The sequence below is a fragment of the Thamnophis sirtalis genome, unplaced genomic scaffold, assembly GCF_051295495.1.
Source record: "Thamnophis sirtalis isolate CommonGarterSnake01/CBP01778 unplaced genomic scaffold, rThaSir2_p1.2 scaffold_6, whole genome shotgun sequence".
NCBI lineage: Eukaryota > Metazoa > Chordata > Lepidosauria > Squamata > Natricidae > Thamnophis > Thamnophis sirtalis.
This window is the reverse complement of record NW_028261386.1, coordinates 4614202-4633293: the sequence shown is the minus strand read 5'-3', so window position 1 is coordinate 4633293 and position 19092 is coordinate 4614202. Positions and strand designations below refer to the sequence as shown.

Sequence of the window (19092 nt, the reverse complement as noted above, 5' to 3'; positions counted from 1 at the left end):
GTAAGTACGAGGACGGGTTGTAAGTCAGTGCCCTTGTAACTTCCAGTGGTTGTGAGTTGAGGTCCATCGGTATAAACAAACGTACAAGATCTTAAGAAAAACCTTTCTATCTGCTTGTGCCGCTTCTCAGGTTAACAGTTGGCCCAGCCACTGGTTTTGAGGCAGACAAAAAATAAATTGAAATTCTGTGGTAAAAAGGGGGGAAAAATGTATCTTCGTTTTTCCTCTTCCCCCAGAAACTTATCCTTTCCGAGACTTCCATCTTTGATGTGCTCCCCAACTTCTTCTACCACAGCAACCAGGTGGTGCGAATGGCAGCTCTGGAGGTGAGTAAAACCAAACATTTTCTTTTGTTCGGGATCTTCCTCTTGATTCCACCGTACGCCTGACGCGGGACTAGAACTTTCGGTCTCCTGATGACCGGTCCACAGTCATACAGCTGGCAATCATGCCTAAGGTGGAACTAGAACTCTCAGTCTCCTGGTGATTGGTCCACAGTCATACAGCTGGCAATCATGCCCAAGGCGGGACTAGAACTCTCCGTCTCCTGGTAATTGGTCCAAAGTCAGACAGCTGGCTTTCATGCCTAAGGCCGGAGTAGAACCTTCAGTCTCCTGGTGATTGGTCCACAGTCATACAGATGGCAATCATGCATAAGGTGGGACTAGAACTCTCAGTCTCCTGGTGATTGGTCCACAGTCATACAGCTGGCAATCATGCCTAAGGTGGGATTAGAACTCTCAGTCTCCTGGTGATTGGTCCACAGTCATACAGCTGGCTTTCATGCCCAAGGCGGGACTAGAACTCTCCGTCTCCTGGTAATTGGTCCAAAGTCAGACAGCTGGCTTTCATGCCTAAGGCCGGAGTAGAACCTTCAGTCTCCTGGTGATTGGTCCACAGTCATACAGATGGCAATCATGCCTAAGGTGGGACTAGAACTCTCAGTCTCCTGGTGATTGGTCCACAGTCATACAGCTGGCAATCATGCCTAAGGTGGGATTAGAACTCTCAGTCTCCTGGTGATTGGTCCACAGTCATACAGCTGGCTTTCATGCCCAAGGCGGGACTAGAACTCTCCGTCTCCTGGTAATTGGTCCAAAGTCAGACAGCTGGCTTTCATGCCTAAGGCCGGAGTAGAATCTTCAGTCTTCTGGTGATTGGTCCAAAGTCATACAGCTGGCTTCCATGCCTAAGATGGGACTAGAATTCTCTGTCTCCTGGTGATTGGTCAAAAGTCAGACAGCTGGCTTCCATGCCTAAGGTGGGACTAGAACTCTCCGCCTCCTGGTGATTGGTCCAAAGTCAGACAGCTGGCTTCCATGCCTAAGGCGGGAGTAGAACCTTCAATCTCCTGGTGATTGGTCCAAAGTCAGACAGCTGGCTTTCATGCCTAAGGCGGGACTAGAACTCTCAGTCTCCCAGTTTCTAGCCAGATGCCATAATCCCTAGAAAAACAGCATATTATGGCCTGTAGATGTCTGGTTGACAAAAAACCAGAAGCTTATAAAAGGTAAAGGAAGTACTTTTGTCCCCTTTGAAAGGAGTTATCCGGGCATTCACTGCCCTTGAAGCAACCTGAGATCTCCTCAGAGGTGACCTCTCGGTGTGAGACAATGAAATTAAGGGGGAAGAAGGAAGCGTGTGACGGGGAGACAGAGTTCAAGGCAGCTCAGCATTAAATTAGTGACTAGAATTTCACTGTTCAGGCTCATTCTCAAATCACCTTTCCCTCTTTTGTCACACTCCGCCTCTCGGCTGTCATCACCACATCTTTTAACAGCAGGTCCTCTAGGCTCAGGAGCTGAGGTGTGAAGAAGTCTTCCCCTTTGTCTGCTTTTCTCCCGACCGCACACACAACCACGGGGCCAGGCTGGCACAAGGTGTACGGCTGACTCGGAAGGCCCTCCAAAGGGAGACCCAAAACTCTCGGAGGGCAAAGATATTGGCCGTTGAAATAGCTGACCGTCGCCTTCAGTTGTAAAGGGAACTGCCGAACAGGTCGTCCTCGACTTACGACCACAGTTGAGCCCAAAATGTCTCTTTCGCCAAGTGAGACATTGGTGGAGTAAAGTTTGCTCCATTTTGCAACCTTTCTTGCCACAGTGGTTAAGTGAATCGCTGTGGTTGCTAATTGAACAACCCGGTTGTTAAGTGAATCTGGCCTCCTCGTTGACTTTCCTTGTCGGAAGGTCGCCAAAGGGGATCACAGGACCCACTAGGACACTGCAACCGTCATAAATATGAGTCAGTTGTCCAGCGTCCGAATTTTGATCACTTCACCACAGGGATGCTGCTGCAACGGTCATTAAGTGTGAAAATTGGTCACAAGACACTGTTTTCAGTGCCACTGTAACCTTTAACGGCCACTGAATGAATCTTTCTCAGTGCCATTGTAACTAAATGAAGTGCTGTAAGTCGAGAACTACCTGTTTTGCGGGGGGGGGGGCTGTTAAAGGGCTGGGTTAGGAGCGGGGAGACCCAATTTAACAGAAAATAAAAGAATAACAGAGTTGGGATGAATCTTGTCGTCTAGTCAATGGTGGGATCCTAACGGATTAACAACGGGTTCGATGACTGCGCGCTTTGCTTGCGCATGCACCTGGCGCACGCTGTGTGCCCGGGCGCAGTTTTGAGAAAACTTTCCTTCCGCGTTACTGCTGAGGAGGAAAACAGCTGAGGCGCAGCAATCCGCTCTGCCGCGCGACTTAGCTGAGGCGATAAAGGTCCGTAAAGCACAGGGGCAGGCGAGTGAGCCCACTTGATTGTCGGCGCAAACAGGTTCGCTCCCAGCTGATCGTCGGAACTACCCGTTCGCTGAAATCCCACCCCTGCTTCTAGCCCAACAGAGGTGATCATATGACCCTGCAATTGTCCTAAATATGAGACACTTGCCAAGAGTCTCAATTCTGGTCATATGACCATGGGGATACAGCCAACGGCCGCATGTGTGAAAAACGGTCAGAAGTCACTTTTTTTGGTGCCATTTTAACTTTGAACGGTCACTAAATGAATTGCTGCATGTGGTGGACTACCTGGATAGTAAGGCTATGTTAACAGAACCTTGCAATATTGGGAGGTTTTATACAAATCTCCCACCGTCCCCTATATAGCCTGAGAAACTAGGTGTTCTGACCGAGGCTTTCCAAGAGCCTGAAGCAAACTCCTGGTCCCAATAAAAACCCCTTTTATTAATTGACTGTGAATTCTGCACATTCACATCCAGCAAAGTCTTTCAAGGGAGGATTTACAGTCACAGACCTTATCTGGCTTGGAGAGCTGCCAGGCCGATAGCTGCAAAACTTGACAAGGAGCCTCGGAGAGTCACAAACCAATTAAGGGAACTAATTGTCCCCTGCAAACTCCACTCCCCTTTCGCTCCTCTTTTATTCCCTATCGGAGGGGCCCTTCATTGTCCACCTGTGGCCTTCCTCCCAAGTCGCCCCCTGTTCTCTAGCTGTTCCCTTCCTCTGGGAACAGGCTCCAGCTGTTGGTCTGGCTCACTGATGTCTGATTCTGAAGACAGCTGATAACTGACAGACGGCTCTGGCCCCTTCTCTGCCTCCGACACAGAGCCCTCATCAGAGCCTTCCCCAGACTCCAGGACTGGCCCATCTTCCTCCCCAACCTCCTCACTGTCCGAATCTGCTGCCAGCTCTGCACTAGGGATGGTCCTGTATGTGCCTCTCATCCTGTCCATTGTCCAGCTGTGGGCTACGCTGTCTCTCATCTGACTGATCCTTAGGCAGCAATTCTTCCCCTCTTGTCCTTCAAGGTCATTCCTATATACCAGGGGTTTCCAGACATGGCCACTTTAAGACTTGTGGACTTCAACTCCCAGAATTCCTCAGCCAGCCATGCAATTCTTCTCCATGCAGGCTGGGGAGTTCTGGGAGTTGAAGTCCACAAGTCTTAGAAGTGGCCAAGTTTGGAGACCTCTGCTAACTCCGGATAACTCATTTCAAAGGGGACATTACATCTGATGTGCTCTAAGCTGGGTCTAACTCTCCATCAAGCAAGAAGGACAGGATGTTTGAACGCTCGTGTGAAACCCTCCCTTCAGACGTGCTTCCTTTTCCACCCCCAACAGGTGTATGTGCGGAGGGCATACATCGCCTACGAGCTGAACAGCGTCCAACATCGCCAGTTGAAAGACAACACATGTGTGGTGGAATTCCAGTTTATGCTCCCGACTTCACATCCAAACAGGTTAGACTTTAAAATGCAGGTATTTCTAAGGGGTTCGGAGGAAGGGGCAAAGGTGTGTGTATGTGTGTGTGTGTTGAAAAAGGGTGGGTTATCACCTGGACCTGCGGGGGAGGGGGGCCTTAGGAAGTAAGAGTTTCAATCCCCTTGTGTTACGTTGTGTTGTGGACCCCATGCTGAAAACCGTGCGTTAAGATGTGGCATTATTCCTGGTTGATAATATGTCGATGGTCTTTGGATTGTTTTCTTTACTTATTTGAATTTATGAGTTGTCGTCTGCAGTGGACTCTCTGATGTGTGAAAGGCTCTTTATGTGCAGCAGCATGGCATAGAACAGAGAATTCTTCCCCCGCATCGTGATACGTCTGTCGTTGTGCTGTGTCGTAGCTGCTAGGCCGGTGATGGAGAACCCACGGCATGCAAAGCCGTCTCTATGGGCACAGCAGCCGTTGCCCCAGCCCAGATCCACTGCGCATTTGCGCATGCATCACACTGGCCAGTGGTCTTCTGGTCTCTGCTGTGCATGGGGGGGGCACATGTGGGGCCTCTGTTTGCCTTCCAGGTTGGTGCAAGAGGCTGTCCCATTTTGGATCCGGAAGGCCTCCTGCACCAACGTGGAAGCCAAAATGGGGCGAGGGGGCGCATGCGCAGCGGAGTGTGGGGGGCTCGCATGTGTGGGGGAGTCATGCACACATTGCATTATGGGGGCATGGGCACACTGTCACATGGGCACATGGATGCTTTTGGCACACGGCGACAAAAAGGTTACCCATCACTGTGCTAGGCCAATTTGGGGGAACAGTTTACCTCTGAATGTAGTTCCTTAGCAGCAGCAGATTTTGCTAATGAGGTTTTGCAATTTCTTTCTACGGCAATCCACCCAGGTTCCTTAGGATCTGCCTAAAGAGGCACCGGGTTTATATAGGCGGTCCTCGACTTACGACCACAGTTGAGGCCAAAGATTTTGACGCTTAAGGGAGACATTTGTTCAAGTGAGTTTGGGCCCATTGTACAACCTTTCTTGCTACAGTTGTTGAAGTGAATCACTGCGGTTGTTAAGTTAGTAACACAGTTGTTAAGTGAATCCGGCTTCCCCCCTTGACTTCGATTGTCAGAAGGTCACAAAATGCGATATTTATGCAACAGTCATAAATATGAACCTGTTGCCAAACATCTGAATTGGGTGAGAATCGGGATGTTGGAATGATTGTGTGACAAATGGTCATAAGTCACTTTTTTCAGTGCTGTTGTAACTTCAGATGGCCACTAAATGAATTGTTGTAAGTCGAGGACTACCTTTAGGGAAACCCTTCCACCTGAAAAAAAATTAAAAGAAAGTAAAATAAATTCTAGGTTTCTCAACAAATTAACAAACAAACTTGGTATCTTTCCAGCTTTGCAATTTTAACAAAGCCTTCCAGGAAAGCCGCCTTCTATTGAAGCATAGTTTACAGGTAGACCTCGAGTTACGACCATAATTGAGCCCAAAATTGATGTGGCTAAGTGAAACATTTGTTAAGGGAATTTCACCCCATCTTAGTTAGGGAAGCACTGGGCTTGTTAATGTTCTGACTTAGGCTTCCCCAAAAAGCACGAGGCAGATTCCTGGTCCTGACAAAACCCCTTTTATTAAATGAACGTGAATTCTCCTCATTCACATTCAGCAAAGGCCTGGCAAAGAGACCTTCAATGGAATATTTATGACCACAGACCTTATCTATCTTGGAAAGCTGCCATGTAAATATTTTCCAAATGAGGAGCTGTGCAAGGGAAGACTTGGCACAGAGTCTCTGAGATTCACTGGACAGATCTTCACACTCCCGAAACGAATCTAACGACCGAACGAACGAATTGTTTCCTGCAAAAGCCCACTCCTCTTTCGCTCCTCTTTTATTTCCTATGGGAGGGGCCAATCACCTTCCACCTGTGACTTTACTCCCAAGTCAACCTTGGTTTCTGAGTTGTTCTTCTCTTCTGGCAGCTCTGCGCATGCGCACACTGGGAACAGGCTCCAGCTGTTCCTCTGCCTCACTGCTGTCTAGCTCCATAGGCATCTGATCGCTGCCAGGTGGCCTTGGCCCTGTCTCTGCCTCCAACACAGAGCCCTCATCCGAGCCTTCCCCAGCCTCCAGGACTGGCCCATGCTCCTCCCCAACCTCCTCACTGTCCGACTCTGCTGCCAGCTCCTCTGGCCACTTGCGAGCCACAACAGTTAAGTTAATAACATGGTTGTTAAGTGAATCTGGATTCCCCTTTGACTTTGCTTGTCAGAAGTTCGCAAAAGGGGGTCGCGTGACCTCTGGACACTGCAACCGTCATAAATATAAACCAGTTCCCAGGCGTCTGAATTCGGATCATGCAGCCATCTTTATCATGGGGATGCTGCAATGGTTTTAAGTGTGGAAAATGATCATTAAAATTACTTTTTAATGTGCCGTTGTAACTTTGAGTGGTCATTAAATGAACTGTTGTAAGTCGAGGACTACCTGTATATGACAAAACAGACGAGTCACACAACTGAAGATGAAATTAGGTTTCCTAGATTGTATGGGGAGGAATATGGAGGACTGGTTGTGTTGCTCGCTGTGGTTCCTTAGAAAACTGGACAAGTTTATTTTTATAAGCGACAGGATTTCATGGGGTAATTATTAAGTCATATAGAGGTAGTTCTTGACCTGTGACCATAATTGAGCCCAGTGCTAGGGTCGTAAGTTGTTGCAGTTACAAATTGAGGCATCATGTGACTTGATTCAAGGTCTTGGCCATTTTGATGATAGGATAGGAGGTTCCACCACAAAACCGCGGTGGACTAAAGCGCGCTCGACGAAACCGCGTACCTGACGTCATCACAGCGCGACGAAAAAAGCACTCTGTGAGCGGTAAAGCTAAAATTAACGCGTAAACCTAAACCTAACCCCCCCCAAACCTAACCCTAAACCTAACCCTTAACCTAACCCTAAACCTAACCCTTAACCTAACGCTAAACCTAACGCTAACCCTTAACCTAACCCTAAACCTAACCCTAACGCTTAACGTAACCCTAAACCTAACCCTAACCCTAAACCTAACCCTTACCTTTACGTGAATCGGCTTGCTTTAAAAGCGCTTTTTAAAGCGGCCTTTTTTCTCCGCGGTCGTTGTTGTCGCGCTGCTGCTGACGTCAGCGACGCGCTTTAATCGGGCGCGCTTTAGTGGACCGCAGTTTTGTCGTGCGACAGGATAGGATAGGATAGGATAAGATAGGACAGGACAGGAATATTGGCCAGGTGTGATTGGAAACACAAGGAATTTGCCTCCGGTGTATAAGCTCTCAGTGTCCATGCAACAATAGTGATAGATCATGATCATAGTCATTGTAAAAATACATTCATCACAAAACAATTAGATACAACCTCAGTGATAGTCATGGATATACTAAATAAGCAATCAACATAAATCATACTAGGATAACTAATTAAACAATTTAAATCGTAAGATACAAGCAACAAAATTATAGTCCTCTCCGGTCCACAAAGAAACCTCCCTCCGTGGAACTCATCCGTGAGTCCCAAAAGGTTTGAGGGGGACGGCTGGTGTAGAGTACATCACTGTCTTGCTTTCCTCTGGCCACTAGATGTCGCTGTTGATCCATCACCAAGTGCCCACTCATACAGGACTCAACCAGCCCTCTTGAAGAGGCATCGCAGTTCCTCTTCCTTTGTTTCCCCAAATATCCTTTGCCTTTTATTCCTTCTTCCTCCTCCTCCTCCTCCTCCTCCTCCTCCTCCTCCTCCTCCTCCTCCTCCTCCTCCTCCTCCTCCTCCTCCTCCTCCTCCTCCTCATTTAATGTTTGGGAGAATTGGTTGAGGAGGCCTGGTCTCGCTTCATTGGGAATCCATCAGTACATCTCACAAAATGGTTTCTCCCTCCCTCTCCTCTTCTTCCCTTTTTCCTCCTCCTCTCTTCAAAAACCTGCTTTTGCTTGAAATGAATGAGTCCTCAAAGCTCAGCTGCAGGAAAAAAAAAAATCTCTCTGCAGTGATATAAATGGGCCATTGAATTTGGTCTCATCTGTTCTCTTCATCTCAACAATATTTGCAAATAATTGCATGCTATTTTGGAGGTCCGTCGGCCACCCAACTACGGACTCTTGCCCCCCCCCTTTCCCTCCTCCTCCTCCCCTCTTCTCATCCATTGATATCATTCTTCTCTCTCCTTTGGCCTCCCCTCCCCCCACATCCTCCTCTCCCCCGCTCCCCATTGTTTGCGGCAGCTTTTGATGTCCCCCAGCATCAAAATTATTGTGCCAAGCTAAGTTGAAAAAATCAAGTTCTATTAAAAGCATTGGATCCAGCCTTCGTTAACCACTGGTTAACTGGCTGACCAACCGCACTCAACGTGTAGCCCTCAATGGAACTGCATCTACATGGAGGGAAGTATGCAGTGGAGTACCCCAAGGCTCTGTTTTAGGCCCAGTACTTTTCAACATCTTCATCAATGATTTGGATGAGGGGATAAATGGGGAACTCATCAAATTTGCAGATGACACCAAGATGGCAGGAATAGCCAACACTCCAGACGACAGGCTTAAGATACAGAAGGATCTTGACAAACTTGAACATTGGGCACTATCTAACAAAATGAAATTCAATGGTGAAAAAGTAAGGTTTTACATTTAGGCAACACAAACGAAATGCACAGGTACAGTATAGGTGGTACCTTGCTCAATAGTAGTAACTGTGAGAGGGATCTTGGAGTCCTAGTGGACAACCATTTAAATAAGAGCCAGCCGTGTGCAGCAGCTGCCCAAAAAGCCAACACAGTTCTAGGCTGCATAAACAGAGGGAGAGAATCAAGATCCCATGAAGTGTTAATGCCACTTTATAAGGCCTTGGTAAGGCCACACTTGGAATACAGCATTCAGTTTTGGTCGCCACGATGTAGAAAAGATGTGGAGACTCTGGAAAGAGTGCAGAGAAGAGCAACAAAGATGATTAGGGGACTGGAGGCTAAAACATATGAAGAACAGTTGCAGAAATTGGGTATGTTTAGTTTAATAGAAAGAAGGACTAGGGGAGACATGATAGCAGTCTTCCAATATCTCAGGGGTTGCCACAAAGAAGAGGGAGTCAAACTATTCTCCAAGGCACCAGAGGGTAGAACAAGAAGCAATGGGTGGAAACTAATCAAGGAGAGAAGCCACTTAGAACTGAGGAGAAATTTTCTGAGTTAGAACAATTAATCAGTGGAACAACCTGCCTCCAGAAGTTGTGAATGCCCCAACACTGGAAGTCTTTAAGAAGATGTTGGATAGCCATTTGTCTGGAATGGTATAGGATTTCCTGCCTAGGCAGGGGGTTGGACTAGAAGACCTCCAAGGTCCCTTCCAACTCTGCTATTATATTGTATTGTATAAAGAGTTCTAAATTTGAAGAAAGGGGAAGAAAAATAGGGATGGGGTGAAAAGAGGTGGCATTGGGACAGCGTGACTGTAAAATGAAAAAAAGTTACAGGCAGTGCTCGACTTACAACCATTCATTTAGTGACCAAAGTTAGAAGAATACTGAAAAAAGGGTTTTACAACCGTTTACCACATTTACAACTATTTGCTGCACACACACACACCCAGTCAATGGGAAAGCCAGATTTATTTCCCCTCAGGTAAAACGTATTCATTCATTCTTTCTTTCTTTCTTTCTTTCTTTCTTTCTTTCTTTCTTTCTTTCTTTCTTTCTATCTATCTATCTATCTATCTATCTATCTATCTATCTATCTATCTATCTATCTATCTATCTATCTATTTATCATGTTGGATATCCATTTGTCTGAAATGGTATAGGGTTTCCTGCCAAGGCAGGGGGTTGGACTAGAAGACCTCCAAGGTCCCTTCCAACTCTGCTATTGTATTGTATTGTAAGATGTCGGATAACCATTTGTCCGAAGTGGTGCAGGGTTTCCTGCCTAAATGGGGGGTTGTGTTGTGACCAGTCCTTGCAACAACTGGTTTGGCCAACCGGATGCAAAATTAACATCCAGTTCTCCTAAACCGGCTGAATCCTACCCCTGCCCCAAAGTATGGTGATAGAGAGATATCTTAGCACAATGTTTCTCAACCTTTAAGACGGGTGGACTTCAACCCCCATAATTCCCCAGCCAGATACCAATTACAGGTAGTCCTTGACTTACAACAAGTTTAGTGACTGTTCGAAGTTACCATGGCACTGGAAAAAAAGTGATTTATGACCATTTTTCAAACTTAAGACCCTTGCAACAACTCCATGGTCATGTGATTAAAATTCAGAAACTTGGCAACTGACTTATATTTATGACGGTTGTCGTGCCCCGGGAGACACAGGATCACCTTTTTCCGACCTTCTGACAAGCAAAGTCCATAGGAAAGCCAGGTTCACTTAGCAGCCATGTTACTAACGTAACAGCTACAGTGATTCAGTTAACGACCATCTTGTTTAGCAACAGAAATTTTGGGCTCAGTTGTGGTCATAAGTCAAGGACTGGCTGCGATCGATTGGTAGCATAGAAAACCTTAAGTTCAGCCATTACGGTGTTGGAACTGATGCCAAATGTGAACTTGCCAGAGTCAGAGTTTGTGGGTTTTAGCCCCTCAGTTGTACCATTTTATCAAATTTTCTTTTTTTCCTTTTTTACATGGGCTCTTCCTATCATTCTTCTGTTGTGGTTGCTGGGTGGGCATGGGGTAGGTGGCCTCCTCGGTCTCCTTACGGTGGGGGGTGGGGGTGGAGGCATTTTCACCACTACCCCAGGCTCAAAGGAAAAACCAGGAAGTCTAGCTGCCCCTTGGGGGGAAAAAACATTTTTGGGACTACTGTACTGTGTCTCTTACAATACAATACAATACAATACAATACAATACAATACAATACAATACAATACAATACAATAGCAGAGTTGGAAGGGACCTTGGAGGTCTTCTAGTCCAACCCCCTGCCTAGGCAGGAAACCCTATACCGTTCCAGACAAATGACTATCCAACATCTTCTTAAAGATTTCCAGTGTTGAGGCATTCACAAGTTCTGGAGGCAACTTCTGCTCCACTGGTTAATTGTTCTCCCTGTCAGGAAATTTCTCCTCAGTTTTAAATTGCTTCTCTCCTTGATTAGTTTCCACCCATTGCTGGAAACTAATCAAGGAGAGACTCTTCCTTCCCTCTGTTAGCATATTCTCTGCTTTCCTACTCAAGACCAGGAGCAACTCTTAGCTGCCCCTGGGGCTTGAACCGCGTAAATTACAGCGTGCTCTGGAGACACCCTGGACCGTACGCTCCGACTGTGCAGCCTCCCAATCACCAATTCTTTCCACGCTGCTGGTTCTTCTGAAAAGATTGTCCATTTGCTATCCTGCCCGTCTTGCAAATGATACTCAAATGATGTCCCCTTGCTGTGGGGAGGACGGGATGAGTTCATTATTATTTTCAAACTGACACGTCGGAGCAGAAGGAGCAATAGAGGGAGAGGCCTGTGCTCATATCACACGGAGGCCTGCAAAATACCCAAAGTGTTAGCAAATAGGAAAAGGAAGTGTCCGGGACCCAAGTAACACCTCCAGTGAAAGAAGACTCCAAGGTTTAAAGTTCCTCAAAGTTCTATTTTATTGGAGATGTCATGTCGGCACATGTGGGAAAACCCGGATCTGAAAGTTTCCAGGTTTTTAAACACCCAAATGAAAGTTCAAATCCCTGCCCAGCACCCACATGTCCATCCCATGGCCCAATCAGGCACTATCCCAACTGGAGATGAGTATGAGTATGAGTAGTTTATTTATATGCCGCCCTTTTCCCTGGGGGGACTCAGGGCGGCTTACAATTCGGAAGGAAGGGAGAACAAACAGATTAACACATAAGACAGTACATCATTAAAAGCACAACATTCATACAATTCGGGTGGGTTACGGTCTTTAACCCCAGGCCTGACGGGACAGCCAGGTTTTAAGGGCTGTGCGGAAGGTCTGGAGGGTGGTGAGGGTACGAATCTCCACGGGGAGATCGTTCCATAGGGTCGGAGCTGCCACCGAGAAGGCTCTCCTCCGTGTGGTTGCCAGTCGACATTGACCGGCAGATGGAACTCGGAGGAGGCCTAATCTATGGGATCTAATTGGTCGAGTGGAGGTGATTGGCAGTAGGCGGTCTCTCAAGTACCCAGACCCACTACCAGTCACGCCACTCCAAGTGCAGGGCGAGTTGTCCTTCACTTTCTGAGAAAGGAATGTTATTTAGACTATATATCTCCCGTACTCCACATAATCCCCCCCCACACTCTCATTTTCCCACAGTAGAAATTGTGGCAGGCCTGAAGGCCCAATGTAAAAGATGGCATCCAGGCCTGACATTAAGTGTGTTTGCTTTCTTGAGTTACTTACAACTTATGACCACAGTTGAGCCTAAACTTTCTGTGGCCAAGCGAGGCAGTTGTGAAGTGAGCTTTGCCTTATTTTACAACCTTTCTTCCCACAGTTGTTAAGTGAACCACTGGGGTTGTTAAGTTAATAAGACCGTTGTTCAGGGAATCTGGCTTCCCCGTTGCTCGTCAGAAGGTCGCAAAAGGGAATCACATGACCCCGGGACACGGCAACCGTCATAAATATGAGCCAGTGACCAAATGTCCGAATTCTGAGGATGTTTGCAATGGTCATAAGTGTGAAAAACAGTCATAAGTCACTTTTTAGTGCCGTTGTAACTTCTAACGGTCACTAAACAAGTGGTGTGACTTGAGGACTTCTGGTATAATGTAATAAAGGCAGAATGAAAAACTAATTAATCTCTATATATAAAAATGTGTGTGTGTGTGTGTGTGTGTGTACCAGCATAACTCTGGAACGCCTTGAGCAATTCCAACCAAAATTGATACACAGATGACTTACTCTCTGGAGAAAAATACTCTGGGGGGTAAGACACCCCTAACACCTCTGTTGTGCCCTCATATGGCATCTATTATACTGCCGTAAAATGGCTTCTACTGTACAGCAAAGTGGCTTCACAGTACTCCACAAGGGGGCTCCCTATGGTAAGGCGGAAAATCCAACATTAGAAATTATGTTTGGTCCGGACATTTCCCCCCTATAAATAAATACCCGGACAACAGCAGGTTATCAGCTAGTTAATGAATAAACTGGGATCTTTGTCCAGGCTGTGTTATGTTTCCATTTTGTTCTGCCTCCATTTGTCTTGCGTTGTTGTCCAGGTTTCTGGTTTTGTTTCGCCTTCTGGAAAAGCGAGTCGTGTTCTCTATCGGCAACCGAGGTGTAATGCAATGTAATCCTAGCTTCCCCCCATCTAAACTGTTGGCGTACCTTGGGATCACGAGTCCCATGCTTCCCAACAGCCAGGCTGACTGAGAATTCTTGGAGTTGCAGCCCCCATAACTTGGGGAATGTTAGATTGGTGGAATCTAATATAAAGGGACGCAGCGGCTCAGTAGCTAAGACACTGACCTTGTCGATCGGAAAGGTTGGCAGTTCGGCGGTTTGAATCCCTGGCGCCGCGTAATGGAGTGAGCTCACGTTACTTGTCCCAGCTTCTGCCAACCTAGCAGTTCGAAAGCACGTAAAAAATGCAAGTAGAAAAATAGGAACCACCTTTGTTGGGAAGGTAACAGCGTTCTGTGTGCCTTCGGCGTTTAATCATGCCAGCCACATGACCACGGAGAAGTCTTTGGACAGCGCTGGTGCTTCGACTTTGAAACGGAGATGAACACCGCCCCCTAAAGTCTGGAACGACTAGCACATACGTTCGAGGGGAACCTTTACTTTTACCTAAACACAGAGACCCCTGCGCACTCTATACATAATGGGAATATAATTATCCTACTGCACACCCCAGTGACTGCTGGTCATACTTTTGAGTAGCTGGAGTAACCAGAAAGCAAAGTTGGTTAGAAGAAGGGGGGGGAAAGCGGGCAGAAACAGAACTAAACACCGAATTTAATTTAAATTTAAATCTAACCAATTAAAGGCAAGTCGTTTTATTCTGCAGTATATGTATTTCATCATGTTTTGCTTTCTGTCACATTACATATTGCAGCGAAGTCTTGGGGCGCCTTACAAGGCTAACATTTTATTATTGCATACAGATAGTCCTCGGCCGATGACTGTAATTGAGTCTGACAATGACGGTCATAAGTCGTAACGGTCATAAAGTGAGTCATCAAACAGAAATAAACACTGGTTTCTGTAACCAAAAAAACCCCTGTAACTTGTGGTCGCATGACGGGGGGTGCTACAAACAGCCATAAATGCCAGCCAGTTGCCAAGCGCCCAAAATGCACTTGTGCATTTTGTCAGAACTTCAGAACCAGATCATAGGTATCTTTTGGCAGGGGTGAGTGTGGTCCATCATAACTTTGAATGGTTGCTAAGCAACTGATTGTAAGTCAAGGACTACCTGTATTACAACGGGATGACCGCTTTGGGCACTATACGGAGCTGCTCCATTTTTCACCACAGGATCGGGCATTATAACAGAGTTAATAACAGGGACCAAACTGTCCGGTGAATCCAGAGTGACTTACTGTGTCTAAACTCAAACGAATTTTGATTACATTAAGTAGTTATTTTGGATGCCTTCCATATGTTCATAAAGAAAATGTTATTCCAAAGGGAGAAGGATCGTGAATAGTTCCCTCATTCCCGGAATTTAAAAAAGGATATTATGATACAACCTTTGGGGTTGTACTGTGTGAAATATTGTAGGCCCTTGATGGCAAACCTATAGCATTTCTGAGGGCACGCGAGGTGTGCATGCACGCGCTGGCCAGCTGATTTTTGGCCTTGATTTTTGGCCGCTTTTCGACCTTCAGAGGGCGAAACACCGGCCAACGGGCAAACCCTGAAGTTCTGGAATGGACTTCCGGTTTGTGCGTTGAGCCATTTTTCGCCCTCCCCAGGCTCTTAGAAAGCCTCTGGAGCCTGGGGAGGGCAAAAAACGGACCTACCGAGCCCACCAGAAGTCAGAAAATGGGCCGTTTCCAGCCTCCGGACGCCGTTTTCACCCTCCCCAGGCTCCAATAAAGCCGTGCGCACATGGGCAGGGGGCACGGCACAGGGGAAGTATTAAATTATGAGGGTGGGCATGTGCACACGCATCCTTTTGGCACCCGAGGCAGAAAAGGTTCACCATCACTATCATAGGCTGTCTTATTTAAACATGGGGTTGGACTAGAACAGGGGTTCCCAAACTTTCGGACCTCAGGGACCACTAAATTCATAATATTAAATCCCGCAGACTGCTAATACGATCTGCCTAATGACTGGCTGGGTGGGCATGGCTAGGTGGTCATGTGACTGGGTGGGCGTTGCCAGCTTGATGTCATTCACTTCAAGGGGTGCTTTGCCAGCCTCTATTCTCCCCTCCCCTCCCCTCCCAGCCATTCCTCGCCTTCCAGCCCGGGCTCCTTATGGCCCCAACAGGAAGCAGTTGTTGGAGCTAAGCAGCCACCATGAGAAAGAGTTGGCAAAACAGCTCAGTTCAAACTGGATCTGACCGAGAAGGAGGATCAGCAGAAGCACCTCACTGAGGACTAGGAGCATAGGCTTTCCAAGCAGAGGGGAAACCTGCAGGAGTGCAAGGCCAGATACTGGCGCCTGGAGGCTCAGTGGGCTGAGATGGTCAGCCAGTTCCAGGCCATGATGCGTTCCCACTGGAATGAGGCCTTCCGGCTCTTTGCCACCAGTGGCATTTCCCTCCAACCTTCGCCCAAAGCCCCATGCCAGGAGGTTGAAGTAGATCCCAATTCAGAATTTCTGCCCCCCTCCGACCCACACAAAAAGACCCCGAATTGGGAGACTCTCTGCAGCAACACAAACATTCATTGCACATATCCGTCCCAGGGGGCGTACTTTGAGGACCCCTGATTTAATGCAATATAAAAAAATGCAAGTAATTGTTCTGCGGACCACCAAAATTTTCTGGCGGACCACCAGTTGGTGGACTGCTGGACTAGAAGACCTCCAAGGTCCCTGCCAGCTCCGTTATTCTGTTATTCTTATGGCCACCTATTACAGGCAAATGTAAAAGACGCGTCAGCCATGGGAAGATTTTATTCTATTCATTAGATTTTATTTTGAGCAAGGCTCCCATTAAATTTTGAGCAATGCTCCCTTGAAAATACGGTTCAGTATTTTATACGACACAGTCCATATAATCAGATGGACCTGTGTCCTTTTCATTCAAGGCCCATAAAAATGAATCAGCTGAAATATCCTCTCCAAACTTCCTTCAGGGGAGTTTAGGCTTCTGCTCCTCTTGAATGGTCATTGGCTTTATTGGAGGAATAAAAACAACGGCTGGCGTCGAATACCACGAGAAAGGTAGAGGTAGCCCGTGACTTGCAACCACAAACGAGACCAAAATTTCTGTTGCTAAGCGTGACAGTTGTGAAGTGAGTTTTGCCCCATTTTACAACCTTCCTTGCCACAGTTGTTAAGGGAATCGCTGCAGTTGTGAAGTTAGTCACACAGTTGTTAAGGGAATCTGGCTTCCCCATTGACTTTGCTTGTCAGAAGGTCGCAAAAGGGGATCACGTGATCCCAGGACGCCGTGACCGTCATAAATATGAGTCAGTGGCCAAGTTGTCTGAATTTTGATCACGTGACCATTGGGGATGCTGCAATGGATGTAAGTGTCACCAATGGTCATAAGTCACTTTTTTTTCCTGTGCCGTTGTGACTTCGAACCATCACTAAATGAACTGTTGTAAGTCGAGGACTACCTGTATACGTGTGTGAGAGCACTTCAATAAATGTTTCAGGAACATTCAGCCTTGTGGAATCTTAAAAAAAGAAAGCAAAAATGGTTGTTTTCCCCTGCTCACAATCCAAATCTAAATAAACAAATCAATGAACACAGATATTTATTGAGATGTAAGGGCAGTTGAATTTAATTCCAGGTAAAATGTTATATCAGTGTGCAATCTGGGAATCCTACTTTACACACAGACATAGACACACACAAACACAAACACACAGAGAGACAGAAAAAGGGAGTCGGGAAGAGAAGGTTAGAAAGGAAAAGAGAGAAAGGGGGGGAAAGAGATAGAGAGGAAGAAAGAGGGGAAGAGAGACAGAATGAGGAAGAGAGAGAAAGAGGTGGGAGAGAGGGGAAGAAAGAGGGGAGAGAGGAAGACATGTAGAGGAAGGAAGAGGGAGGGAGGAAGATAGAGAGGAAAAGAAAGGGGGAAGAGAGAGAGTGGAAGAGGGAGGAGAAAGTGGAAGAGAAGAAAAGAATGGGGGAGAGAGAGGGGGGAGCGAGGGAGGAAGAGAGAGAGGAAAGGGGGAAGAGAGAGGAAGAGAGGTAGAAGAAGAAAGAGAGAGGGAGGACGATAGAGAGGAAAAGAGGAAAAGAAGAAGAGAAAGGGGAAGAGAGAGAGAGTGGGAGCAAAAGAGAAGGAGAGGAAGAAAGAGAGAAGGTGGAAAAGAGGAGGGGAAGAGTGCATTTTAATAATGCAGGTTCTACCTTTCCTAATCATGAACTGGAGGTGAAAAATAAAATGTCGCTCCGTGTGCTCAGTCAATTATTTATTTCTCCTGGCCTATTCCTGAAAGAACCTGTGAAATAACCAGATAAATTTAGAAGAATTTAAGCTGAGCTCCGGCTGAGCTTTCGACCGCTGAACGAATGTTCCTATCATCTTCCATTTTATTCTTGTTTGTGTATAGGCGATTGATAATACAATATATGCAATCCCCGTTTAGTCAAACCTCAGCTCATTTGGAGATCTGTAAATTACAGCAATGGAGAAATAGTTCCACTATTTAATATCAACGGGCATCAAACGAAAGACAACGTCTTTCTGATTCGTGTAGGGCTGCATTACAGATTTTTTCTTTTCTAATTAGGGATGAAGATGTTCCACTTTGGATCAACCAGTTCACTTCAGTCTATCAATCTATTTATATCTCCCCGCTTTGCTTAATGCTACTTGCCAGCCACCCTTTGCTGATTCCTATCTACTGACAATTTTATCCGTATCACACATTTTAAGATGGGGGCCAAATTCCAGAATTGTACCCAGGTTTAAATGTGCTGAGTATCAACTCCCTTCAGCAAATGTCTATGGAGATTCTCAGTCATCCAGGTCATGGTTATCCCAAAAGTGCTTTTCAAAAAGAAACTGGACTTTTTTTTCCTTGAAAACATTTTGCTTCTCATCCACAAACTGTTCATCCGGAACTGAAGAAGTTTCTTGGATGAGAAGCAAAACAAATAGGAATAGAAATAGGAATGGAATACAGTAGAATAAAAAGAGAAGAGAAGAGAATATAGAATAGAAATAGAATGGAATGGAATGGAATAGAAGAGGAATTGAATAGGATATGATAGGAACAGGAACAGGAACAGGAACAAGAAATAGCGATAGAAATAGAAATAGAACTCAATTCTTTATTGGCCAAGTGTGATCAGACACACAAGGAATTTGTCTCTGGTGCATAAGCTGTCTGTGTACATTAAAGCTACAATTGATAAATCATGATCATAGGCATCATAATACATTCATCATAAATCATAAGATACAACACTTAGTGATAGTCGTCGGATACTAAATAACAATCAACATAAATCATACTAGGATACTAAATAAAACAATATAAATCATAAAGATACAAGCAACAAAGTTATAGTCATAAGGAGATAGGTAATAGGAAAGATGAGAAGAAGAATATTAATACAGCCTTACTAAATAGTTTGTCAGTGTTGTGGGAATTAGATGTTTAGCAGAGTGATGGCATGGGAGGAAAAGCTGTCCTTGTGTCTAGTTGTTGTGGTGTGCAATGCACTGTAGTGTCGTTTTGAGGGTAGAAATTTATGCCCAGGATGTGTGGGGTGTCTAGATATTTTCATAGCCCTCTTTTTGACTCATGCAGTGTACAGCAGAGGTGGAC

General features: G+C 46.1%; 1 protein-coding gene across 6 annotated transcripts in view; it reads left to right on the top strand.

Moving 5' to 3' along the window:
- Positions 1-19092, top strand: part of ACACA (acetyl-CoA carboxylase alpha) — a 305545-nt gene that overhangs the window by 120846 nt on the left and 165607 nt on the right. For all 6 annotated transcript variants that reach the window (XM_087717132.1, XM_087717127.1, XM_087717128.1 and 3 more), the window contains 2 exons: positions 237-326; positions 4088-4206. In XM_087717132.1, coding sequence (XP_087573258.1) covers positions 237-326; positions 4088-4206 — 209 coding nt within the window. The remainder of the gene's footprint in view (positions 1-236; positions 327-4087; positions 4207-19092) is intronic.